The 26,969-nt window shown below is 42.0% G+C and overlaps 1 protein-coding gene across 9 annotated transcripts in view; it reads left to right on the plus strand.

The window, feature by feature from the left end:
- tbc1d4 (TBC1 domain family, member 4) overlaps nt 1–15,539 on the plus strand; it is a 34,265-nt gene extending 18,726 nt beyond the window's left edge. Inside the window, exons 12-24 of one of the 9 annotated variants that reach the window (XM_038720952.1) lie at nt 1,452–1,666; nt 2,107–2,259; nt 4,814–4,971; nt 5,553–5,765; nt 7,613–7,615; nt 8,045–8,206; nt 8,327–8,485; nt 8,835–8,935; nt 9,051–9,194; nt 10,407–10,566; nt 10,725–10,894; nt 11,844–12,017; nt 12,778–15,539. In XM_038720952.1, coding sequence (XP_038576880.1) covers nt 1,452–1,666; nt 2,107–2,259; nt 4,814–4,971; nt 5,553–5,765; nt 7,613–7,615; nt 8,045–8,206; nt 8,327–8,485; nt 8,835–8,935; nt 9,051–9,194; nt 10,407–10,566; nt 10,725–10,894; nt 11,844–12,017; nt 12,778–13,008 — 2,043 coding nt within the window. In that variant the 3' untranslated portion in view covers nt 13,009–15,539. Of the gene's footprint in view, nt 1–1,002; nt 1,087–1,448; nt 1,667–2,106; nt 2,260–4,813; nt 4,972–5,552; nt 5,766–7,612; nt 7,616–8,044; nt 8,207–8,326; nt 8,486–8,834; nt 8,936–9,050; nt 9,195–9,888; nt 10,012–10,406; nt 10,567–10,724; nt 10,895–11,843; nt 12,018–12,777 lie in introns of those variants that run through there. The other 8 variants (XM_038720950.1, XM_038720957.1, XM_038720958.1 and 5 more) reach the window with 8 other exon arrangements.
- Nucleotides 15,540–26,969: the final 11,430 nt, after the last annotated feature.

A 26,969-nucleotide genomic window follows, 5' to 3' on the forward strand; every position in this document is an offset into this window, starting at 1 on the left:
AGATATGAAATAGCGTAGCTGTCATACTTTACTTGTTGTCATCATGTCATGTCAGATTTACTGGAAATATGAACCGCCAAGTGAGGGAAATAATTTGCATCAGCCTTCAAGTGGCAGCATCAAGTGATGGGGGATTTTATTAAGCTGTTATATCTCTTTCTATCATCAAATCCACCAATACTGGCTGTTGCAGATTTATAAATATTAACAAACCAAATAGTCATGGTCACAATGATACAGACAACCATGCTTAGAAGAAAGCAAGTAATGGTATTTTCAAAAGCTACTTGTCTATCATTATTAAGATATCCATCTGTTGTTTTTCTATGCAAAATTAAGTGACATCATTACCTATCTGGTGTCTTCCCTTTCAAGACTCACCTGTGCCCCTCTTTGTTATAGACAGTCAGCAGAATGCCGTTTGCCCTGTCATTAAGCGAATAAGTAGTCATCTGGGGACTGTGTCAGGATGCCGATGTCCTGGCAAGCAGGAAATTTAAGTCAGGATTTCCAGTTGTGTGTCTGCTGAGCCATGCCTGTCTCTGTCTTCCTCTTTCCCTGTCGTAGGACACAGCACAGCAGAAGTGTCTGATCCACTGAACTGCTTTATCTTGACAGTGTTTCCTAAAATCTATAAGTCACAATTAAGCCATTCAGCTGACAGTGATATCTAGTATGATTTATGTGTGTGGAACAGCCGAACAGACCTTTCACAGTTGTGATGTGATTAGCAGTGCAAAGGCTTTCAAGATAGTGAAAGTAACTTCATTGGACCTTGCAGTTTGTTTTTCAATGTGTATTGAAAGAAGCAGCACACATATTGCTGGATTTCTTCTGTCCTGTCAGAACTTAGTGAGGGAGGTCTTTAGGATGATAGGAGGCGATTGGAGGGTTTTTCAAGTGGAGTTGAGTCACTGAGGTCCTCCCCACCAATAGTGTGTGATGCGGTGAGTCACAGGACATTGTCCATTAGAATACAATAGATGTGGGAGTTGTACCACCAGGCATGAGGCAACGCTGAGTCCAAGAGTGTCGAGTGGAAAGTTGAACCTGAAATGAATCTTGCTCTGGGGTTACGTTGGCTAGGTGAGTGCAGACCTGTAACTTGAGTAATTGAGGTTCTGTTTCTGTTTTATCTGGTTTTGGGCTCTTCCTCTTGAGTGGAGTTATTGGCTATGTGTGGTTTGACTTCCAAAGACATTTAACAGGATTATTACCCTTGGAATATTGCCTGCTTATACCTAGGTTATTGACCTGCTTAGCTATGCAGAAGTTTTAGAGGAAGGATTTTGTCTTTAGGTTCACCATTCTGACTACCGGTAACCATACTTAAAAAATCTATATATATAATGTAAAATATCCGATATAAATGATAAATGTAGATGACTGTAAAAGAGTTTTAGAAATGCACTGACATCTTTCTTCCTCTCACATTCTGTCCTCCTCAGCAGGATGAGGAATCTCCTGGTCACTCCCCTCCAGGTTCCCCTCCTGCTTTTCCTGACGATGACCCGGAAGCCGGCCTGCAGTTCCGCCGGCGTGCCCACACCTTCAGCCACCCACCTGTGAAGAAACGCATCTCCTTTGAGGGACAGCAGCCCAGCCAGAGCAAGCAGTCTCCACTGCGCAGACAACAGTCTGTTAACCCAGAACTACTGCAGAGCAGGTAACTTACACTTCACTTATCAGTTACTGCCCTCCTAGTTTGAACCTGTGGGAGAAAGGAATGATCGATGCAGAATATACATCTCTTTAGTAATGTTGGGGGAGTGGATGTTTTGCAGTGAATTGTACCAATAAGTTTCTATTACAGTGAACATTTGTGTTTTGTTGGAAGATATGGCAGTTATTTTAACACCAACTAAATATTTAGTTAACCTGTGATGTACACACAGACAATGTAATCTATTTGCCGCACTTTGATCAGTTCTAAATCTCTTCACCTCCTGCTCCACTGTTCTTGAACAATAGCATCGTAAGTTTCCTGTCACTGTTTTGATCCCCCATGAGTTCCTCAGTGTTTTCTGTGCTCTGACCAGAAGCCCTTTCTTTTGTTCAATGTGTTTGTTTTTTTATTTGTGGGCATTTCATGTTTGGCTCGCCTAGACCCGTGGCTGTCTCGAGAACGCGCAGTGTTTCCGAGAGTGAGTCCTCCTTCAGCCTCCCCTCCTCCTTCTCTGCTCCCACTTTCCTGAAAAGCATTTACCAGGGCTCACTGGGCTCCCTGAGCTCCGTGGCAGACAGTGGGAGCCTCAAGAGGTGAGAGGGGTTGCTCAGCCAAACCCCCCTGTTTAGACCCAAACGCATCGACCATGGACAGAGGGAATGAGATGGGTGGGAGGGACAATCTGTTCTTTGCTGGGATGGCAGTACGTGTTGGCTGTCCAAATCTTTTAACACCTAGCTTTTTTTGTCCCTGTCTATCCATAGAAACTTTTTATTGGTAAGAATACTTTTTTCCCCCATTGCCTCTGCAGCTGGACCGGCCCTCTTCCTATTTCGCTCAGAAGTAGAAGGGGATGCTGATACACCCCTGCATATGCATGTGAATTTGAAGCTGCACGGCAAAACTGTATTTGTAGCCTTCATTAACTACACTTCATACTTTCCTGACCAGTGATATCCATGAGGCTATCCTGGGTTTACAAGGTGTCTGGATGGCAGAAAGAAAAGGTTAACATTTCCATTATGAATGAGATACAGTGGAGCAGACCATTGTAAAATGGCATTTCCACAGGATGTTTTTCTTCTCTGACAGCAGTCCAATCCTCTGAGCACTCGCATTGATAATGCAGCCAAAGGAGAAAGAAAAGCTTTTTTCAGCACACGTTACCCCTTAAAATGACTACAAGCTGAACTTGCTGAAAAGCCTTGACCTGCGGGGTATTTAAATTTGAATATGCCAACATGTTCTACTGCGCTGTGAGATAACTTTACCCCGGTGCTGTCTTTTCTGTGACTTTATGAATTTACTGGCAGGAAAACACAAGAGGTCGTATGTCACGTGAAGAATTTTAATCTATTAAAGAGGCTGATGTTAAATGTGTGGAACAGCTGTGAGAGTAAAATCTTGGTCTCAGTGACATTTGACTCAGTAAAGGTCATTTCCTGTTTGTTTTTTTTACTGTTCACATGATCATACTGGCACCTGTGCGCTGACAAAGCTTGTTAACTACTGTAGCAATCAAGTGATCCTCAATGTAACATAAGAAGTTTGTTTCTGTAACGGAGGAAAGATGCCATTTGAACATTTGAGCTGGGATAGGCAATGTTGGAAAACCAGCAGGACACAGGTACCAGCTTTTTTTTTGTGACACAGGATTTGATTAATTGATTGCTGTTGTGATGTAACAAAAATGCATCTTAGATAAATTCCCTAGCCTACCCCAGCTTTAAAGTCATTCATGAAATCTGGAATATATACAGTACATGTGTATTCAGAGCTAGAAATTAAAATTAAAATACCATTCACTAGCTAGTTTTCACTAGCAAAAACGGTTATCTTAAAAGAACAAAAAACAAATGGGATTGGATTTCTATATTCTGTACAAAAACGTTAAAATATTTTAGTGACTGTAATATGTCACACAGTTACATAATGATATTAGCGTCACATGTATACATGACCATAACCAATGACGCTGGAAGTCAGTCAGAGTCGGGGGTGCGGTCACATCAGTGTGCATTGACGTCATACAAAAGAGAGAGATAGAGAGAGCAAACATGAACACCAACACACACGTCGAAGGAGCCGCAGCAACTAACCTCTTTCCTACCACAAATACTAGTGCACTACGCATATAAATCACAGTAAAAAAGGAGAAAGTCATTAAAATTTTAACTGATGTTTTTAAGGGTACTAGAGCCCCATGCTGATCATATGTAATGAATGCAGCTTTGCTAATCAAGTAAAACAATGAAACCTGGAAAAGAAAATGGACATTTTCTTTAGTCCCGCTGGTATTGTACTAATTATGTTTTGCTAAAGAGTTGGTAATTGCACTGTGCATCATTTTACATGGTGAAAAAAACAAAGGCTAAATATGGAGACGACTTTCCTACTTGGAGAAGCTAGGCTTCTCTCTCTTCTCCATTTCACCCACCTTTTTTGCACATACTGTGTTCATTACTGTGTTAATTTAAATAGCAGGTTCACTTCATAGACCCTCACCGTCCTACTTTCCACATATGACCAAGCCCTTTTTTTGGTTGGTTTGATTTTGGTTGGGACTTTTAGGATCTGGTTGAGCACTTGCCAAGTTCACTACATTGTTGTGTTGGCAGGTGTGAATTTCATTATTAGTTGATAAATGTGAAACAGAGAAAGTAACATGTAACATGAGGCAGTGAACATTAAAGTTTTTCAGTACTTCCAGCAGCTCAGTAACCAAGTTTTCTTCTTCACTAACAAAAGCAACTTCTTTTCCAGAAAACAAACAAACACGCATGCGCCTCAGCTGTGGCTGCTTAAGTGGTTTATGTTTGTTACATACTAATTGTGACCCACACCAACACCACCTTCTGCTTTATTAACATGGACATTGGGAATCTGTCAATGCCTTGTACATGTTTTTTTAAATCATGTTTATCTGAATGTTAAAGGTTCATCTTGACCATTTGTTATCAACGGGAGAGAGTTTGTTGATGTAAGGCTTATATAAGGTTATCTGTGTTGTTTCTGAGTGGAGAGGTTAGATGTGTTCATGTACTCAAGGTGTGTGCTTGCATTTGTAAAAGCTGCTGAAAGTGTTGGTGTAAGATGATACCTGACTCATTTATCGGGTGTCTGTAATGCTGCTGTCTTCTCTCATAGCAATGGGGAAGGCAGGAAGAGGACTCTGTCAAGCTGCAGCAGTGACTCAGTGAGTGGAGGTCTCCCTCCGACCCCACGCAGGGTCTCCTGGAGACAGAAAATCTTCCTGAGGGTTGCTTCACCCATGAACAAGCCGTCTGCATCCATGCAGCACCCAGGTCTGGTAACACAATTCCTCAAGCAGTTCAGAAAAAGGCACAACATGATGCACAGTCAGTACGCTCTGAATAATCTACAAGTGCATAGAAAATGAGTACAGGGCAGGGGGAACATTCGATCCCTGTGGAAAATGACTATTCTGAAACTTCCATCTTTGAAATTGCATGCATATATGGGCTGTAAGGGTTGAAAGGGAAGAGGAATGTTCCCACTTCATCCTTTTCAGATAAACACTGATAAAGGAGCTTGTGAAAGCAATCCTCCTACTTGTTCTCATGGCCAGTTTTCTTGACTTTAGCGTAGTCTTAGCTTAAAAATGTAACTTGCACATTATTCCCAGATCCATGGCATCAAGAACCCCTGAAATATGCGGCTCTTTACCTGCTAAAAGCTCCGCTTTGTTCCACTTTGTGAGAATGAATAACACAGTAAAGACGTAAAATCAAATCAATAAGCTAAAAGAGGCTAAAAACTCGTTTTTATAGTACAGTTAGCCATTCGATTCATTGCTCATAAAAAAATTGTGACTTAAAAAATAGTTATGTACTTTGTATTGATGTTTTTGGATGTTTTGTTTTAGACAACTCTGATGACAGGGAGTTGTTGCCTCTCTCTCCTCGTGCCTTCAACTCAAGTCTGGATCCCTGGGGGCGCCTGCTGCCACCGGCAGGTGACTCCCTGTCTGGGGAGAGGCCTAAGAGGACGGGGGCTGACTACCGGGCCCTCTGGAAGACTGCCATCCACCAGCAGATACTATTGCTGCGCATGGAAAAAGAGAACCAGAGACTGGAGGGTGAGTTGCAGTTGCTACTGTGCACATAAAGTATGATAATCACCCTAGAATGAACCCCTCATTTGGTCACATGAATGACAAATATGAAGAACATGATGTCTGTAGTCTTGTTGCTGCTGGATCATTCAGCATTCTTTGATGTTAAGTGTATTCGTTTCTGTGCAGACACTGGTGGTATTTATAATGTGTCATGGGACTGTTCTTGTTGAAATCTGCTCACTGGGTCTTATTTTTATGGCTGTTAAGATAGTTATTGCAGTAGTAACTTCTACTCCTGTCCCTTTTCCTCAACGATCATGAACGTTTCACACTCAGTCCTCACCAAACACTTAAAGTCCTAACTGAAGCTTTACGAGCGTGGAAAGGGATACAGGGCTTCGAGTTTGCCACTCTTTACGCTGTCATTTTTGTTTACTTAGAGAAGTCATATGTTGCCATCCTGATTCTGGAGCACAGCTATATGAAAAATGTTTTGGTTTTGCATATACACATAGGAAGACATGCAGATAAATAAACGTGCTCAAACAAACACTCACTAGGGGTGCATGTAGGGGAAAAAACAACATTAACACAAGCAGTGTTGGGCAAGTTACTCAGAAATTGTAATTTATTACTAGTTACTTATTACTCCTTTAAAAAGTAATAATATTACTTTACTTATTACTGGGGATAAAAGTAACTAGTTATGTCACTTGTTACGTTACTATATTACTTTCCAGTATTTACCGCAGAATGACAACACGGCTTACTAGGCTTTTTATGCCTTGTAAAAAAAACATAGAAAATCAATATGTTAAGAAACGTTATATGTTTTGTACAAAACATATAACGTTTCTTAACGCCACCGGCTGAAATAAAAAAATAAAGCAAGTAAATCCCGACTTTTGAACTACTGTTTTTCTTCACATCTAGCCTGTTAATAAGAGCCATATTCAGTAGTTTTACAAAACGTTACGTTAACGCCACTCTCTCCTGAGTCCAAGCATCAGTGACAGTAGCTTCATGTTGCTGTGCTGCTTTAGCAGATGCTTCAATGAATTAAATGTAAAATTTTTTGCGGTTGAAAGCTTTTTGATGGTCGCACAGAGTTTATAATAGACGACAATGTTCTTTGCATCTTAGACTGTGACACAATAATGGCAGTAGCTACTTAAAGCTGTGGAAAGAAAAGTTAGGTTTTGGTTATCAGCGGACATGAACAACAAAGTCCGGTGCCGCTGACTGCAATGCAGTCACACATTGACGTCAAGGATGGTGCGTTCAGTAACGCAGCGTTACTTAATATTATTAAGGTTTTGGAAATAGTAATCCCTTATATTACTAGTTACTGGGAAAAGTAATATTATTACTGTAACGTCTTACTGAGTAATGCGTTTACTGCCCAACACTGTTAAAAGATACAGCATTTGAAATATTGCCCTCCTTTTTTCCTCTCCTCCTCCCCTCCTTTTAACAGGAAGTTAAAGTTAGTTAGCCAGAGGAGAAAGTAGTGTAGAAGAGGAAGTAGAGGCCATATGGGAAAGTTAATTAGCTACTTAATTATCAAAAAAACATCTTCAAAGTGAAGTGAACCCCTCCTTGTAAATTCTAAAAGTCAAAAATGTGTGTCAGTGTTATGCATGCTTAGCTCAAACACTGGACAAAAATTGGTGTGATACATTAATAACTTGCCCTAAGTGAAAGGGTGGAGAATAGAGTAAAAGAGGAGAGAGTTTTTTAACCTTGGGATGCACCTGTTGCATTTAGCCTATATGTTAGATTATAACAACACATCTCTTTCCCTTTGTTTGTCACTATGACACCAATGCTGGTCTGAGGACCTAACTGTGAATAGCCATTTTCAATAGAAGGTAAGTGACATAAAAGATGTCCTTGAGATCATGGCAGTTAGATATTTTGCATGATTTCAGTTGTTGGTTTATTGTATTTATTTAATTCATGTTCTTTTGTTTGCATGTTCAGGAATGATAATTTTGTCTGTCATACCTCTCCGCACTGTCTTGATGTCTTCTCCAAGTCTCCAGCATAATAAAAATGGGTCTTTGGTGTTGTGGGTATTTTTGCTTGTGTGTACGTTGTAGGTTTTCTGTGGTAACAGGTGACAAAAGGTGTGTGGGAATATATCCAAACAATCTTTTTATCAGCTACAAGATCAGAAATACCGTGCTCTTTTGTTGGCCTTTGGTCTTCATTTTCTGGTGCAACAAGAAAATCTTCAATGACAGAATGATGTTGAATGTGTTCTTTCACCTCTTTTTATTCTGGTGATTGTGTTGCAGCAAGCAGAGATGAGCTGCACATCCGCAAGATGAAGCTGAATTACCAGGAAGTGGGGCAGTGCTCCAAAGATGCGCAGGCATTGTGGGAGAGAAAACTGACAGCCCCAGGCAGAACGACTGTCCCGCAAGACAAGGAGGAGATTTATCGTGTACTCTGCCAAGGTGAGAGACGTGTGTTTGTACATTTTTGTCTGAGAGAAAGGGTTTATCTCTTATTCTTCTTACAGCGGTATATGTGTAAAGTTTTGAGCGAACATATGTAGTCTCCATCTTTGTGTGCAGGTGTTCCCAAGAGCAGGCGTGGGGAGATCTGGTTGCTCCTTTCCCATCAGCACCGGCTGCGTCACAGACTGCCCCAGCGTCAGCACACCCCGGACACCCCTTATCATGACCTGCTCAAGCAGCTCACTGCACAGCAGCATGCCATTCTGGTGGATCTAGGTGTGCACAGATTTGTTAAAGGGGGACCGCACAGTCTTGGAGAACATGTCATGGACTTTGACTGTGTCATATTTAGTCATGGGACAGTTATTCAGAATAATGCATGTGAAGGAAGCTTTTGAAATTTAAGTATGGCTGCAGCCTCAGCTGCTCTGTAGGTAGAAGCTATCATTATTATTAATAGTTGTCATAGTAGTAGTAGTTTGGTTGTTATTCTTCTTAGTTTTATTTATTCACAGGCGAACAAAACTTCTCCCTAATGTTTCTTCTTGTACTGTTTAAAGCTCACAGAAACTATAAACATTTAGTGCATTTCCAGATGTAAACATTGAGATGTCTCCCTGCTCAGGCCGGACCTTCCCCACCCACCAGTACTTCTCAGCCCAGCTGGGTGCAGGGCAGCTTTCCCTCTACAACCTTCTGAAGGCCTATTCTCTGCTGGATACAGAGGTACGTACTGTAATCCTGTTTCCTCTCCCCTAAGTGTGTCACTGCAAGGCCAGAGTGTGGTCAGAGTCATGCACTTGTTCGTACATATTGTGTATTTTTCTTTTGTACCACACAGGTTGGCTACTGCCAGGGTATCAGCTTTGTGGCTGGAGTGTTGCTGCTGCACATGAACGAAGAACAGGCCTTTGACATGCTGAAGTTCCTTATGTATGACCTTGGCATCAGGGAGCAGTACAGACCTGACATGGTCCATCTGCAGGTCAGTGCGTGAATGGGTGGATGGACCACTGGAACATTTTATTAGAATATAAGGGATGTCATTATTGTGTGTTAACATTTTTGTTACAGAATGCTCTATATTTAATTCCTGCAAGATAATTTAGGGTTCAACATCAGACATGATTACTTGTTGCACTGACATTCACTTGCAAACAAAAGTCAAGTTAGAGCCAAATTACAGCTTTACTATTTAATAAAGTGGTGTCCTGTATGTAGATGTAGTGTAGATTTGGTACTACAGAAAAAAAGTCCTCTGAACATTAAAGCAACTATGAATAGAATTTCATGCTGGTAGTAACACTGGTAATATAGAAAAAAACACACTGTGGTAGATAGCAATGCATACCAATACTCCCTACAGCTCCTCCAGTAGATCTGACCAAAAGGCACTGAGAACAGCAACACATAGACTGCTTAAATTTTCACCTGAATTGTCGCATTACACTCAGAATAAAGACTAAATAAAGTCCATAATGTTTCCAACCTATTAGAAACAGTGTGTGAGTAACAAGCACACTGGGTTTGTTGGGTTATTGGTTAGCAACGGCAAACAGTAGTCAAGTGTCTCCACCTCTTATTCAAACCACACCTGCACGTCTGCTCTGTTAAATATCAGCTGACCTCACAGGGAGGTGGGGGGGTGCATGTATCAGAAGGCGTGGTAATGTTTAATCTACAGCAGGTAACCATTTAGCCAACCAGCGGCCTCTCAGTTCTCTCTACACTGCATTTCTGTTCTGTTAAGACTAATCCAAAGAGGAATTTGTTCTCTCTGTGCAGTGGTTCAGTACGAGAAGGTAAAGGTATTACTTGTCTTCTTTGTAACGGCCAGGAAATTGTAAGACTGATAACAGTCTAATTTTAGCTTGAGCTAACTTCTGCTTCTGCTTTCTGTCTGCTGTGCAAGTCACTGTAGCACTTGTCAGGATCACTGTAACACATTGTTATCACATTAGTACAGCTCATCAAATGCTTGGCCTTGATGCGTGTCTGGGCAAGTCTCTAGAACAACACAGATCCCTTCTTGGGTAAAAGTTAACTTGTCAGCTAGTGATTCTTAGATTGCCCTGTGATACTTTATCTCCTGCAGATCCAGGTATATCAGTTTGTTCTAGCACAGCATGTCTTGACATGTGTGTATTATCTTTTTGAATGTGTCTTATGCCTGTGCACACTGTCTGTGTCATTCCAGATTCAGATGTACCAGCTCTCCAGACTGTTGCACGACTACCACCGTGAGTTGTACAATCACTTGGAGGAGCACGAGATCAGCCCGAGCCTCTACGCAGCGCCTTGGTTCCTCACACTCTTCGCCTCACAGTTCCCCCTCAGCTTTGTGTCCCGCATCTTTGGTATATTTAAAGAATAATTGCCACCTGTGTTTGCCCAAACAAATATGCTTATCAGCATAATGCTAAGTGGAAGACATTTAAATAACCTCATAATAATTACAGCTTGAAGGAAAAGTGTTTAAAGCATTGATCTTTTATTGCTGTGCCTTTTTGTTCAGATTTTGTGTTTGTCCAAGGGACCGGGGTGATCTTTAAAGTGGCCCTCTGTCTGCTGAGCAGCCATGAGGGGGAGATAGTGGAGTGTGACAGCTTTGAGAGCATTGTGGACTATCTGAAAACTACACTTCCTGCCCTCACTCAGACACAGATGGAGGAGACCATTGCGAAGGTACAGAATGAGTAGTTGAAACAATATGAAATACAGTCCCAGGTTCCCTGATAATCAAGCATATTTAAACTTAATCTTTGTACATGAGTGACCACTTAACCCCAGCTTTGTTGTAGTGGTAAGCTAAAGATTTCTCGATAGTTGGCATAGTGGAAAATGTGTTTAGAGGTGTGATGTTGTTAAAGATCCAGTATTTGTATATACCATAATGCAAGACAAGACACATATTATTTTGCTGTTTAGGTAAACTGAATTGATATTACAGACTAAGCAGCTAAACATCTTGGCCAAAGCTCAAGTGAGTTCACTTCAGGCAATGCAATTACTCTGATATCTGTAAGCCAAAATGATGTTTACAGTAAAATGTAAACATTTTCTGTTTCAGTACCCCTTGGCAAAAATACTGTTGCTGTATGTGTTTAGCCTCAGTCACAAAAAGATTTCAGTCCGTTTAGATTTATTACAATAGTATATTTTTGGTTGTTATTTTTCAGGATTTGACTGAGTAAATTGTGAAAATATTATCCAGCAAATTAACAGTAACTGTAAAACCAAATAAAAATTGCCAACAAATTCCATTAAAACCAACAATGTGTTAGTCATCTCTCGATGCTTCCCAGACTGTGTGTGGCACTCAATTTTCAGCAGCAGGGCGGTATAAGTTGGGACTGACTCAAAATTAACTACACTTCCCATATTCATTGTAATAAAGGAACATGTCACCCAGCGCAACGTTGTGGCTCTGTTTTAATCATTTTAATAGGAATTTTGATGGACAGTAGATAAATTAAGTCATTGTTGGTTTTGGTCCTTTCATGGGATTTGTTTACAGAAAAATATAAACCCGTCCTTTAAACGCTCTATACAGACTAATTTTGCCTGACTTCACTATTAATTTGTAATAATATCAATAAACTATATACTATCTGTATAACCTGTTGTTTGCCAGGTAATGGAGATGGACATCTCCAAGCAGCTGCACGCGTACGAGGTGGAGTACCATGTCCTGCATGATGAGCTGTTAGATGCTGGACCGCCTGATGACTCTGACCGGCTCGACAAACTAGAAAAGACGAATGTGCAGTTGAAGAAACAGAACATGGACCTGCTGGAAAAACTTCAGGTAAGGAAGAGAAGAATCACACTTAGATTTGTTATTACCTTTCATCCACATCATTGGGAATGATTTTGTGAAACAACAGCAAATGCTTGATACATGTTTGATTTGTATTATTTATTGTTTTCATGCTTGAGGGATTTTATGTGTAATTGTGGGAGGTATTTAAGTTACTGGTCAGTTTAAAATTCCTTCTTTTAATGGACTTGTAAACGGCTCTGTCATATTTCTGAAGAGACTAACAGCAGTTGCCACTGATGGTGTCTCAGACTACCAATAGATGGCACTAAAACATAAGTTAAAAACACAATGGAAATTATAGCGAGATAAAGGGCTTGAACGCTGGTGTTTTGCAACTATTCCTAGCGTTTTGATCCGAAGTTTGTAATTCTGTGCAGCAGGACTGCTAAATTCACACCTGATGGTCCTCATATTATAATGAGGGTCAAGGAGATATTGAGCTGCTCTCACATGTGATGTGACATAGAAAAAGTAGTGGATTCTTAAACCTATGGTGTTGGATAACTTACAATACAATATTCAACCAGTGATTTACACTTGTTAAATGTGGATTCTGAATTCGGGGTGATCTATAACCATATTTATCTTTTGTTGAGATTTTGTGCTGTGATCCTGTGGCCAAGTCATACTAGTGCTGACTTCTAGTTGAGTTCTCAGAATGCGAATGTTTATTTTCCACTCTATCCAAATGTCTGTCTTTGCACGTACCCTGTATTAACAGAGGTACAATGACTGTGTTCTCCAGGCTGCGCGGCAGAAGATTCAGACGCTGGAGACAAGCGTAGAGAACTTCCTTTCTCGGGAGAGCAAAATGAAGCACATGATTCGCTCTCTGGAGCAGGAGAGGGCAGCTTACCAGAAGACCATTGAACGCATGCGCTCATGCCTTCCCCCTGACGCCCTGACAGATGTGGAGATGACCCAGATCAAAACAGGACCCAACGGGAAAGCCAAAACTGCAGCCAAGAAGCCCTGATGGCAACCAGGGGGCTGGCTGCTCTGGGCAGATGCACAGGCAGAGACTGAAGTGAACAAATGGCGACTGCTTTGGTGGAAAGCTGCTGAGCCCCACAGCTATTGTTGTACTGCTGCATAAGAGTTGCAGCGTTTTGTAAAAGTGTGATGTCTGGACATGAGACTTAAAAACTGTATGGAAAATATATGTGAGATATTTTGTCAGCATAAAATAGAGTGGTGGGAGGATGGTTTCAGTTATATTAGCAAACAGACTGTTCCATCAGTGCATCAAAGCTGCTGTTCTGTCTCATGTGTTTCACTGCCAGTTTGAAGGTGAGATCAAGATGTACACCATCCTTCCCTATTCAGATCTTTTTGGTAATCACAGGGGGATTTTCTAGATTGACACAAGTGAGAAATGTGTCTGCCTCTGCAAATCTTTTTGAGCACTGCCTTGATGTATTTACTACCAGTCTCAGTAGCACCACAAAAGCAGTGAACAGAAGGTGCATGTTGGCAAACAGTCCTTTGGACCTCAGGTTCAACTTATAGCCATTACCAGTGTTTGATCCTGGAGCTGATACCTGATTGTTTTTGGTGTTTTTGAACTTGTGTCTGTGATAGAAACTCTGCCTCAGAGTAATCACATAGCATTATTTGTCCTTTTATTCACTTGAATTTTTTGTGAATGTAATTTCCCTCCAAAGATCAGAGACATCTGGGTGCACGTCTGCAATGTTAGACTTTAAATTTCAGCAGACATATAGTATCTTGTTGCTCATTTCTCAGCACAGCACCACTGCCTTCATGTGAGAGATCTTTAGCTCTTGCACTTGCTGCTTTTAAGGAGGAAGTGTTTCTTCCAAAGCTCAGGCAGGATGTGAGGTCGTCTGCCTTCTCAGTTTCCTGTGTGACTGACCGCGGTGTCGCCTAGCACCACATTCAGACACTGAAGCAGAGTTCGCACTCTCCAGGAGGCACCATAAACAGACTATGGTGGGGGAGTGATCTGAATGTACATCACATTCTTCTTTTGTAAAAGTCTGTATGACATTTTTGTTTTTGTAAGCATGAGGGTTGACAAAACTAGCAACATCATCTTTTCCTGTGGTTCTTGAAGGTGGGACTACAAGCAGCTAGTGTTGTTTGGCTCAAGATTTTAAGACAACACATATCTGCAGTTAATCACACGTTTGCAGTGAAACACAAGTGTTTAGGTGAGTAGAGAGACTGCAAAAGAAAACTTAATGACAATTCAGTTTCCTTTTGAGTGGAAATGAGTCTCTCCTGATACAGGGTACTATACATACATAGTGTATGTGTGTGCGCGCACACACACACACACACACACATATACACAAGCTGTAAAGTGAACTGGCTGAGTGTATGGGCAGACAGTTCAGATAAGTTGAAAGAGTGTACCTGGCTCCCTTCTCAGTTTTGTGTTATCCAACATCCGGGTCTGACTCACCATCGTTAGTTGTGACTGAAAGCAAAACAGTCCTGGGCTTGACTCTGATTTCATAAAACACCCTTAAATTAAAACCAAGGTGATGACAAGTGACAAGTTGTGGTGGCACCTTTGTATCCGTTTCAGTGTAAAGTTGTTATTCTCAAACTTTACTCCAAGCGGACAAATCCTTTGGCTTACAATGCAAGATGTGTTTGTTTAGCAACCTTGTGTATTTGCATAAACCCAGAGCACTTGCCTACATTTGCGAAGCTACGGGAGACAGTAATTCACATAAAGTTTGATAGGTTAATAAATCCTGCCTGACTTTCCCTGTAATGCTGAAATGTTCTTGTGGTAATTGAGGTGACGTTGCAAAGGTTTACACCAAACCTCTCATAAATAATGGAGAAATAGTCACCTCTGAACATCAGTGATTCTCAGTTCAGAAAGTGAAACATATCAAATAACTCATTTTGAATTCTTTCGAAGGATGCATAGGATACAATCCTACACAGCATTCCTGCCTTTATTGCCTGTATTTTGCTTATCTACAGTATTTGTGCATCATATAATTGACTATTGAACCAAAGATGTGGTTGTTTAAAAAAAAAAATGAATGAAACATGAATGAATTCATCCCAAATACTATGATTTATTGTATGTTAAATGTAATAACTTTTTTGTCACCACACCTTTTCAGCACTCTTTATGTTTGTACCAAAAGCTTGAAAAGATACCAAATATTGGAAGTAAAAAGTTGACACACTAAAAATACATACAGGCAGACTTGTTTACTCAAGATTCTAATCTTATTCCTTCGTGCCAAAAGTTAACAATGGCCTTTCTTCTCCATTATTTGGAGTATGAGGCCATTTTCTCAATATCTTAACATTGTGCATCCTTGTGGTCAGCGAAGGGTCTTTATTTTACATCAGATGCTCTGTCCTGACTGTTAAATAGTGCTTGTATCTCTGTATTTTTAGGAAAGACACTTAATAATACATGTATTGTTTTTCTGTCAACATGAGGGCTACACAAAAGCAAAGAAGCTGTCATGAATTCTTCAATAAACTTCACCTTGCCTGGTTTTCGGTCTACTAATGTCCAAATGCCTTTCTTGCTCAGTATGCTCTCATAAAGAAATCATGTTCCTTTACTGCTCTACAAGGTGGCACTTCAAGTGCAGGATGTAGCCTCAAGCTGAAGTGGTCTCTGTGTGTAGACCTAGACGTTATTATTGCGTAAAAGGTTATGGTAGGCTTCGACAGTTTAAGAGAGTCTGTTTAAAGGCCTTTCAAGAAGTGCACTTTTTGTTAGTGCCTTGGGCAAAGAGAACTATAGGTCTCCAGAGGGGGAAAAATCCTCTGAAATTGTAGGCTAAATATTCAACTGAGTGTACATTTCTGAATTAGCCCTAATGTAGTGAATGAAATAAATATTGCCTTCTGATGAAAGAAATACATTAGACAGAGTCAGTTAATTTATTAAAGGTATCAATGTTGCACACCGCCAAGTTTTACTTCGATGTAAATTTCCCATCACATGTATTGTATTGCAGTACAAATAACAGTGTGTAAAGATTAGTTAGAAAGGGATAACTGTTAAAATAGTTAGCTAATGTTGAGAGTAATGGATAAATGGGTAAAAAGCTAACTAAAATTAACTATGTGGCAGAAGCTGGTTGAAATGTCATGCCACAAACTTAACGTTAACATTTCAGTTCTACGAAACGATTTGTTTAACACTATCCACTTTAATATAAATTATAGTGTTAAATATGGGGCGGCTATGGCTCAGCTGGTAGAGCAGCTGTCCACTTATCAGGTCAGAAGGTTGGTGTTTGATCCACAGCTCACTTCTGCATGTGAAGCATCTTTGGGCAAGATCCTGAAGCCCACATTGCTCCCGATGGCTGTTCCATCGATGTATGCATGCATGTGAATGTTTATTTCTGTTCTGATGAGTAGTTGGCACATTAGCCTCTGCCATCAGTATGTGAATGGGTGAATGTGACGTAGTGTAAAAGCACTTTGAGTGGTCCGAAGACTAGGAAGGCGCTGCACAAGTACAGCCCATTTACCAAATAACATCCAGTAAAAAATGAATGTGAACAACAGCGTGAGCTCAGCGAGAGCTCCATCAGCCAAGGCGGGGCTTTGAAAGATAGAAGCCATAAGACCTGTCACTGTTTTCTTAGGAGGGTCTTACCCAGAAAGGACTGTTGAGTGTTGCTTTGATCAACCTCTGCCAAGCCTGGAGCTTGTCACACATAAGACACACAAATGACCGCCAAACAGGAGCCTATCGCACACTAAACAAAAGGGGCCACATTCCTTACGTATTCCCACATGAGGTTACATCCTGCAGCAGGGGAAGAGTGGGATACTGGGAGTCCACTGGGGATTGGCTGGGAACGACACTTCCTCTGCCGAAGGTCTTATCAGCTCTGTTTGTGTTTTTTCTCTCTCTCCGTCTTCACTATTATCGTCTTTCAATCCATCTCAACCTCCCACTCTGTTTCCCGCTCTCCTCATATTCCCATTGGAATTGTGAGGCTTGATCTGAAGCTTTGGTATTGTGGAGCTTACATAAGAAAAATGCAGTGATGCAGATGTCCGGACAGGTATTTCAGTGAAAACACAAAATGACTGAGACATCCCCACTGTTTGACACAGGACCGTTGTTCTCAGGCAGCCCTCTATAAGATACTTGCCTATGTGTGTGTGTGTGTGTGTGTGTGTGTGTGTGTGTGTGTGTGTGTGTGTGTGTGTGTGTGTGTGAGTGTTAAGGTCATTAGACCACAGTCTTGGCAGAAAAGGAAGAATGAGTGCTGGTTGCAATGAAGGAGTGAAGGGGTAGAAGAGGGAGAGTGGAGGAGGAGGAGGTAGTAGGTTAGAAAGGGTCCTCCTGCCTTATATGGGAATTCATACTGCTCCGCTTGTGGTGCAGCCTAAAAGCTGGGCTACAGTCGTCAGTACAAAGTATTACAGGTCATGGAATATCTTTGCAACAGCTCAACAACTTTACTTTGCAGTACGACTATCCACAATGCAAATCAATTATGTAGTTTGAAGGCAAAAACACAAAGATCACAACGGCAGAAATACATCAGCTCATCTGAGCGGCACCAGCCTTGTAGTTGCAGACAGAGATTGGGAGTTACTGAATTTGGAGGATGGAGATAAGGGTGATGGGGGAAGGTTTGGAGGTGGAGAGGGAAACAGCTGGAGGGTTGGGTGAGAGACTCAGGTGGGCTCAGTCTAGTCCAGAGAGAGGAGCTGGCTCCCCTGAGGCCACGAACACACACACTCACAGGCACAGACACATTTCACAGCATCTCATAGTTAAGCTGTGCCTTGATTTCTCTCCCTGTCTTTCCCCCTATCTCCCTACTTTGCAGATACAGATCCTTCTCTAAAGCTATGAAATAAACTCTTCACTATAGCTGCCTTGGATCCGAATCAGCTGTCCGCGCTGTACAGGCATGCACAAGCGTGCACCTAGACACAGCACCACTACATTGACATGTTTTAGTTAGCACAGTGACAGATTTGCTTCCTACAGAGTGCTTTTCTCTCTCTGTACCTGTCATGGATGTAGCTGCCAGAGGGGCTTATGGTAAATGGCCAGAGCCAGGAAAAGCAGAAGGGAAAAGGGAAATAATGAAGCTGCAGAAGAAACACAGAACTAAACACATGTACACACTTCCGATTCCCATGACTAGTCCACTCCATTGCTTTGGTTCCTTCCATCGAGAGCAGGTAGACCCACGAACACCGCCTGGAGAATCTTGTGATTAATGACACGCCTGTCATGTCTAAATCCTCTTCATCTTTTTCCTGACGAGAGCCACTCTTCCTCCTCCAAAATCCCCCGGGGCCAGCTGCAGCACATGCTGGGAAGTATTGCCCGGCTTACCTGATCCAATGCTCCATTCATCTGTGCAGCCTCTGGAGGCCTGTAAAAACACACTCAGTATCATTGGACGTATGCACACATTGGGATAACAAATATATATATATATATATATAAATGTACACACACAGACATGCTGCCCAAAACCTCTATTCCCACTGGTCATATGCTCCATGGGCGTGCTCACAGACATCTCGGGCAGGGCAGGTGCACACATAGTGACACACACAAAAAGAGGTGAGGTGGAGCTCAAACACCGTAAGTAACAAGAAGATGTTATTGAGGCCATTTTCCACCTCGAGATCCCCGAAAAATGGGACTGAAGTCCCAGGTGACTGGAATGATCAGAGTGGAGACTTTGTGCCTGAGCCCTTTCTAATCACATTATCCACTGGCTCTGCCTGACCCACATCACCTCAGCAATGATTAAGACAAACACAGGCAAGAGAGGAGAAGAAAGAGACAGCGAGAGACACAAAGAGAGTGCTGGCAGGCTAGAAGGAGGGGGTGGTCAGACAGACAAGGAGTGAGTCAGACAGGCAGATAGCCTCCTACATGTATGTCCATCCAATAAAAGTGCAAATGATATGTGAAGATCAAGGCCAGTATAGACAATATACAAGAGAACAGTCTTTGAGCTGACTTTATTTGTTTGTGTTCAGGGTTAAGCCCTATAAGACCTGGTTGTATGATATCAGCGATAAGGGACTAAGGGTGTGAGGTGAGGTTGGAGAAGTACTTCTGACATCATTCAAAATGTGTACGTACATTCTTTTCTCAAGGCCACAAAGGGCACCAATACAAAGATGAGGTGGTGAGCAGAGCCTGCGTGTGTGTGACTCAGTGTTCTCCGGACACATTCTGACGTCAGCCTCTGGAAGCTCGATGAAAGCAAAGTGATTTGTCCAAGCAGAGGCTGCCAGAGGTTTAAGTATCCACCACCACTAGCTCCTTTCTAAACCATAGTCTCCCTGAGCATCGCTGGGATTTATTCAAGAAACTCTTCAAGCTCAGGGCAGAGATGATAGGATTTGGTGATGCACAATTCTCCTCTCGCTTGATCGTTTTTTTTTTCACCAAGCCACCCAGCTGTTTCTGTGAGCACAGACTAACACAATGGGTTTTATTATGCTGATCTGACATTGCTGAAGTTGGGAGGGGAGACAGCTGTATTTGTGTGGCCCTGGGCGCACCCCGTCATTAGTGCCAGCCTCACTCCACTCATTCTCCATCCTTCCCCTGTTCCAGACCCCCCCACCCCAGTGTTTCCAAAAACAGCACCACACCCTTTTTTTATTTGACCAAATTTTTTCCCACCTGTCCATCCATCTTAACAAGACACTGCACCCTCACACAACTTCACCTCCCCTCTATCTGCCGCAGAGATGACAAAAACAACCAGCAAAAGGCTGAGTGCTGTGTGCTTGCCACTCAAGATTTTCTTGAATAGATAATTTCAAAATTGATTCAAGATGGGCTCACATCTAATGGTCTGTGTGGGCTCTAATGTGAACAGGACATAATCAGCACACTGAGTTTCTGAGCTATGTTTGTCATTCATTTATATTTCTATGGGTTTCTCTTTCTGCCCATACCTTGTCATTGCCTTCCTTCAGTTTTCTCTCAGGGACTCATCATCTGCTCCTTCTCATATAGCCTATTTCTCCCCATTCTCTTCCACCCCTGTAGCTCCCTATCCTATTTCCTGTGATAATATCTGTGATACTCAGAGGTTGATTTCCCGCTGTGCATCATTAACCTTTTCTCTCTCCTCTTGGTTAAACCCAGCGAGTACATTCCGCTGTTTGAGACGGAGGATACTTGGGGAGCACGCTGCGCTCACTCAAGTGGGATGGGGTTTTTACTAGCAATCATAACTACATCTTTATTAGCCATTGAATTGATACTGTAACGGCACTTCACTCTTTTATCATATACCAGTATTTTCTTATTCCTTGTTTTATGTTACATAATTTCTCTCAAACCTTTGTTTTCTGTGCACAGAAGAAATAGCCTACTTTAGAGGTGTCAAAGAAAATTACTCTACATGATACCAATCTCACCTCCCTGTATCTGCCATGTGACATAACCCGTGGCAGACAAGAATGTACATGCCATATTGTCACTGTGGATGCAGTCAGGTGATATGACCCAGTACAGCACTTTGTCATTAATAAGATGTTTCATGCCTCCGGTGCGGGAGAAAGATAATCTTTGTTCATAAAATAAAGAGTCTGTCGACTTCCACTAAAAGTGTGTCTAATCACAATGAGTGAGGTGTAATTAATGTTTCACTAGTGCGCTGTGTATGTGCAGTCGAGGACCGTGGGTGAGAGGATGTAGTGTGCGGTCTTTCTAACAAGCTCCCACTCACCCCAGTGGAGGCAGGCAGGGAAGGCTGGAGTGACTGTGAGGCTGTTAGAGCAAGTGGGTTGCGTTGGACGTGTCCATGTCTGTGTGTGTGTGTGTGTGAGTGTGAATCTGTGAGTGTGTGCTTGTCGGTGAGTGTGTGTTAGTGTGTGAAAAGTGTGCATGTGTGTCCTTTTGTGTGTGCTGTACTGGGATGTGGAAATTGAATGGAGCCTTTCAGTTCTACTGCTCGTCTCCCCGGGGGTGAGAGACTGGTTGCCATGGTTATCCTGGAATCCTGCCGCTAATGGGTGGGAGTTTGTGTAGCTCTGGCAACCTGGCCTGTCTAGGGTGGAATACGTGTGTGTGTTTCTGTGCAGTGTGTTTGTATCTGTGTGTGTGTGTGTGTATACCAGGGGGTGTGGTTGGGTGGAGGCAACATTCTAGGACACAGGAGGTCACATATGTGAGAACACAAGCTTCCATTCCTGTATGCTCCTGCATGTACAAACACAGACTCATATCATGTATACGATGTACTTTACAATACATTGTAGATATTTTGCATGCATTCTGCAAAATAAGAAACGAAACCTCCATGTCCGCTGACAAATCTCAGTGAATCAATAGCACAGTACTGCTTGATATCATAGTTTCAAGCTGTGTGTCCTCCAGTAGCTTTCAAAAATCTTTGATACAAATGTCAAATTACAAGCATGGTGGATATCATTATCACACTGTGATGAAATAATCTTCTACTTTTACTGCATTATTGCAAGTGTAAAACATAATGCAGTGAAATAGTTAAGCTATCTCCCGTCATCCCCATTACCATCCTTTTACCCTCAGGCTAGTGGGACTCTTAACTGGGCACAGAGACCCCACTGCACAGGAACACAGTGGATAGTGAGTAATGAAAACCTCCACACAGAGTAGATTAGTGTAGGGACAGAAAGACACATTCTAACTGTTTTTAGTGTTTCCCTTCAGTTCCACCTCACAAATATGTGTTTGCATCTAACATTAGATGCTAATTGGGATGTATTATTCAAATTGCATTATGAATTTGACACAGAACACTTTATGCATAGCAGAGAGGCAGGATATATGTACTATTGTGCTGAGAATATGCCCGTGATATTCAATGTGACCAGATAATCCTGGTTTTCCTATTTTCAGTGTTCTGGTAGAGGGGATCAGTCTTCACTAGTCACACAGATGTCTTGGCTCCTGTTCCTCTTGGAAGACTGATCCATAGGTTGTTTGAACCCCTGTGGATTTAAAGGACCTTGGCGTAGGAATTTACCCTCCTCCATTCCAGTCATTATATGTTGCCAGTTCGCTGTAGTCTGGAAACATTAGGAAAATGTTTCTCTTGTACAGCATCCAACATGCATAAAAATAGAAAATAAATGTGAATGCAATGCTGTGATCACCATCACCCATGATACTTTCAGCGTGAGCTCTGGATGACCAGGGGCCCAGGGATGAAATCATCAGTCAGGAAACGTGCTGCTGACAAGTTTGATGTGGTTTTATTCATTTTTGTATTGAGCCCCTTTCAGAGCACGGCCTGTGCACACAGATTCCCTCAAAACGAAGCGAGCAGAGGCTCAAGAATGTGGGCCGGACTTGTGGTCAAACCCAGCAAGTCATGGGGGGTAGAAGGACCTTGTAGATCCACCCCTTGCTCCTTAGCCCAGATTTATGCCAAACTGTTATATAATTCAATAAACACTTCCAACTCTGCTGAAGTCCAGCCACAGGCCATCTAAGCCTCAGACAACCACATGATCAGCATTTTCTGTTGTATTACTACCAACTAATTATAGAGCAACTGGAAAATATTTAGCAACTATTAAACATTGTGGATGATGGATGGATATTTTTTATATGGCAGCTGGATAATAAAGGACTGAAGGTTGATATTTTCTTTGTAAAACATAAACAAATATCTTTCAGCGTGCATTGTTCACATTTAGATGACCACTGAACATGCTAACTCTAACTCTGTCTTGTTAACTGAATATCTTATCATCTTATGTAATGCATTCCTTCACAGTGTGCCATCATACGAGCAGCCAAAGGAGCAGTGACAGTAAACATATAGATTTGCACTACTGCAGAATACACCCACATTCATTCACTAGCTTTACCTCACCAAAATACCAGAAACCTTCTAACCAGGTCACTATGAGAGTTTCCCCAAATCCATTATTTTACATGTACCTCTCACCCCTCCCCAGCACTTAGCCTTTTTTGAGATTTCCACTCACTAGCCCAGACAGCCTTAGCCTTGACTCAGGGCCACCCCATGCTCTCACTGTCCAACTATTTAACTAACCGCAGTGAAACAGCTTTAATTTCAGCTTACTGCTCAGCCTGGCTGAATGCAGCATCGCTTGGGGGTCTTTCTGGAAAGCCGTGGTATGGGGCCCAACAGGCCAGACAGGCAGACAAGGGAGAACAACAGCCATGTGCAGTTAGAGCTCGGAGACCCCAGAGACACATACGTCAGTCAGAGCAGCCTCCCCCAGGAGTCATTCAGTTAGTTATGGCTTTTTTAAACAATTCTCTGCACCTCTGCTCAATACTTGTAGATGGAGGTGAGAGTTATTGGATAGCCAATAGTCAACAGATGGATAAAAAACATTAAAGATGCAATATCTGTCAAGTATGTTGAGTGTGTTGCCTGCTGTATTCTTCTTCTTCTTCTTCTTTTTACATATGACAATTTTTGGTTGCGCTGTTATGTGATATTGCCACTAAAAATAAGATAACAGACTTAAAAAGAAGAAAAGACCTGAGTCAGTTTTTACAGCGATAGTCATCATTCCCATCATTTGTCAGGACATATTACTTACCAAATGTTGTTGCACGGACATGGAGTCACGAGTCCCTGGCTGTGACTCCTGTATGTGTGTGTGTGAGTGTTTCACAGTTTTTTTATGTTTTGATTGCGTGCTGGGAGCTTGGTGTGTTTTTATTCGTCTGTCTTTGTTTGCTCTCTCTCCCTCTCTTTCTCTCGCTCTCTCTCTCTCTGTCCTGCCTGGGATCTTGGGGGCGTGTCTGCGGCGGGCTCCTCTCACACCTTAACCTCATCCTCATCAGCACACCTGACCTGTATCTGCAGACTGCCACAGCTTTTTAGGAGAGGCTCAGACAACCAGTTCCCGCCAGATCATTGTGAAGTAACGCGTATGTGGTGTCACGCACCAGCCTCTCTGATAACCTAGCTGCGCCAGTTTTCTGAGCTGTCTGTTCGCAAAGACTAGCCTGTTTTCTCCTCTGCCTCAGACTACCTCCGTCAAGCCTTGGTTTTGCCACTCAACCAGAAACACCTTATCCGCCAGCTGCCTGGACCTTTTCCCATTCTATTCTGTCCATAAACCTGCCAGCAGTCTCTCCGTTTCCCCCTGCCCTGGATCAAGGAAGGAACCCCACTCTGGCCCAGCCTCCCAGCACTATTCCTTTGTTCAATAAACTGTTTAACCTTTGCCAAGCTTGTGTTTGGGTCAATTCTCAGCCAGGAATTGTGACACATTTGCATGGCAAAGCCCAGGTAACAGGAGTGTTCTGAAAACTAGGCAGGTTTTAAATAATCCATAGTTTAACCAAATAACCGAAAATGAAAGTGAGTGCACAGAAAATCTCAGTCCTAATTTTTAACTGCATTGTGAAACTTTGTAGTTGCACTTTTTCAAAGTACACTAGGGTCAAATATGAACCAGGAAGTAGCTTTGCAAATTTTGATAACAAATGACATTCTTGTTTTCACTTTTGACAGTAAGGAATAGTTCAACATTTTGGGTAAAATATTGTCACATTTTTGCAGAAGAATTGAGAATATTAAAACCACTACTGTGTCTGTACAATAAATATGCAGCTGGGGCCAGCACCTCTTTAGCTTAGCATAGCATAAAGACTGCAAACAGGGGTAAAGAGCTAGCCTGGATCTGTCCAAACGTAATAAAATCTGCCTACTAGCACCTTGGTTCCTTTGCCAGGACCAGTAACTTCCTGAAGTCTCTACTGGTTGCTTGGCAACTGGTTCCAGCCAAGAAATAGTTTGGCACATATCCCTTTGTGATGGTGAGTTGTTGTTTTTACACTTATATTAAACAAGAAAGACATAACATGTTCATGAGCTATGGAGATGATGCCCAGTAGGCGGATTTTGTTACCTTAATTAGACAGAGCCAGGCTAGCTGCTTGCCTTTTTTTCAGACTTTATGCTAAGCTAAGCTAAATGGCTGCTGGCTCCACCTAAATATTTATCATCCAGACATGAGAGTGGTATCTAACTCAACAAGAAGGCAAATAAGTGTATTTCCCAAAATATTGTGCTTAATACCAGACTGAAAAGGCATGTTTCATTGCCCTCATTGAAAGTTTGAAATCTCGTGCACCTCTGATGATGGGTGTGGTTGGGTGAGGTCAGAAGTTGGCTCTGAGGCACCTTAGTCCAAAGACCAGACCAAACATCACCCAAGAGTGATTTCACAGTATACTGACACACCCTGGAGTACACTTCTACATCACTGCATTAAGGTGAGAAGCTAATCCACTGGAGGTCAGCATGGACTTTGGTTTGCTTATTGGTTGCCCTGCAAAAGACCAGCATAGTGAAATAGTTCCTGAGTAAATGTTGCTGTACTGTACTGTAGCCAAAACTTAAAAAGACCCAGGTTGTAAATTTGTTCCTTATCCTCTATTTGATTTCTTTGTGAACAAAGTATAAGGTGAAACAAAAAGTGAAGAGTCTATGTTTCAGCAAAGGTGGATGTGTGTGTGTGTGTGTGTGTGTGTGTGTGTGTGTGTATTTTTGCTGACACAGTAGACTGTGGATTTGTCTGGATGAAGGGGAATACATTTATGTTTTTTGAGGAGTGAGGGCCCACACCAGCCACCCTAGGGTCTTGTTATCCTCTCCTATGCCTGTGCTCTTGGGGCGACTTTAATGAATACTCCTGTTCCAGCCCTCTTCTGGCTCCAGTCAGGCTATCTACAGGGCTGCCCCCCTCCTCCCTGACTGCGCCTGCTGTATGGCAGAGCAAGTCCTTCTACAGTAAGGAGGAAGACTAAGGCAGAGACAGCGAGGAGGCTAGGTGATCGAACTGAATAATTGATGTGCAGAGTTCAGTCGGGAACACCTCAAGAGTTTGTCTGAACATACTGACCACAGTATGTACACTTGCACCTGTGCAGATTTGAAAGAGAAAGCACTAATATGGTGAATGGGTTAAAACTTTTGCATAGCAGGAATTTGCGTTATTGTGCTGTTATCTACATCATATACAAATTGAAACACAGATTTATTTATTACAAAATGTCACTGGCTACTAAATATCAAATGGACACTGGCATCAGATGAGAATTTAAATTAATGCAAACAGCATGATAAGGAGTGAAATCATTCCCATAGACTGATAAGAGACACCAAGTGTCTCAAGTGTGTACTACTGATAGAGCCAAGCAACAACTCCCATTACCCATGAGGTAATGGGAGTTGACAGTGTACAACAGCCAAAAAACATGAGGCAGTAACATGAAGTGAAGAAATGTTTCAACAAGATATCTCTTTTATTTAAAAAAGGGCAAAGTCATTTCACAAATGTTCTCAATACAGGTTCTATACACTATAGCTGAACTGAGTTAGGGAAACAAGCTTCATTTATGAAGTCAAGGTGAGGCAACAGCTGTTGGTAAGCGTGATGTTGTAGAATCTGTTGGTCAGTTTTTTCATTAGTTTGTGGGCTAAAAAGGATCACAGACACATTAATAGTGGATTTCCATTCATCAAAATGATTCATACAAGAAAACTTTTTCTAGATAGCACAGCAGTTGGTATTGATATTTGACATTATGCAGCTGAAAGTGTATAAAATGAACCAAACTTGAGTTATAATAGAGCATGATTCCTGTTGTATGCAGTTACAGTCCAAAAGCACAAGCGAGTTGTTTTTTGTATTTTTAGGTTAAGGGTAACCGCACAGCATGTCTGCATGTACAGTATATGTGCATGTGTTTCTTTGAATGTGGAGGAAGGCTCAGAAAACTAACACTTCTGGAATGCCCCCTGCAAAGTGAGGACTTCAGGGTTGGACGTGTGTTTATGGGAGTGTTTTGGCAGGAAGAGGCAGGGACCCAGTCCAGAATAACGGAACAACAGTGGAATGTGGTACAGCGGGGAATATCCTGAGTCAAACACAAGGCAGTCCTGGGGTCTGAGGAGGAGCACTTTGTGGCAAGACTTTTATAAA

Source organism: Micropterus salmoides, unplaced genomic scaffold (assembly GCF_014851395.1).
Source record: "Micropterus salmoides isolate LMB-PRFRI ecotype aquatic unplaced genomic scaffold, ASM1485139v1 Ms_hic_scaffold_15, whole genome shotgun sequence".
Taxonomy (NCBI): domain Eukaryota; kingdom Metazoa; phylum Chordata; class Actinopteri; order Centrarchiformes; family Centrarchidae; genus Micropterus; species Micropterus salmoides.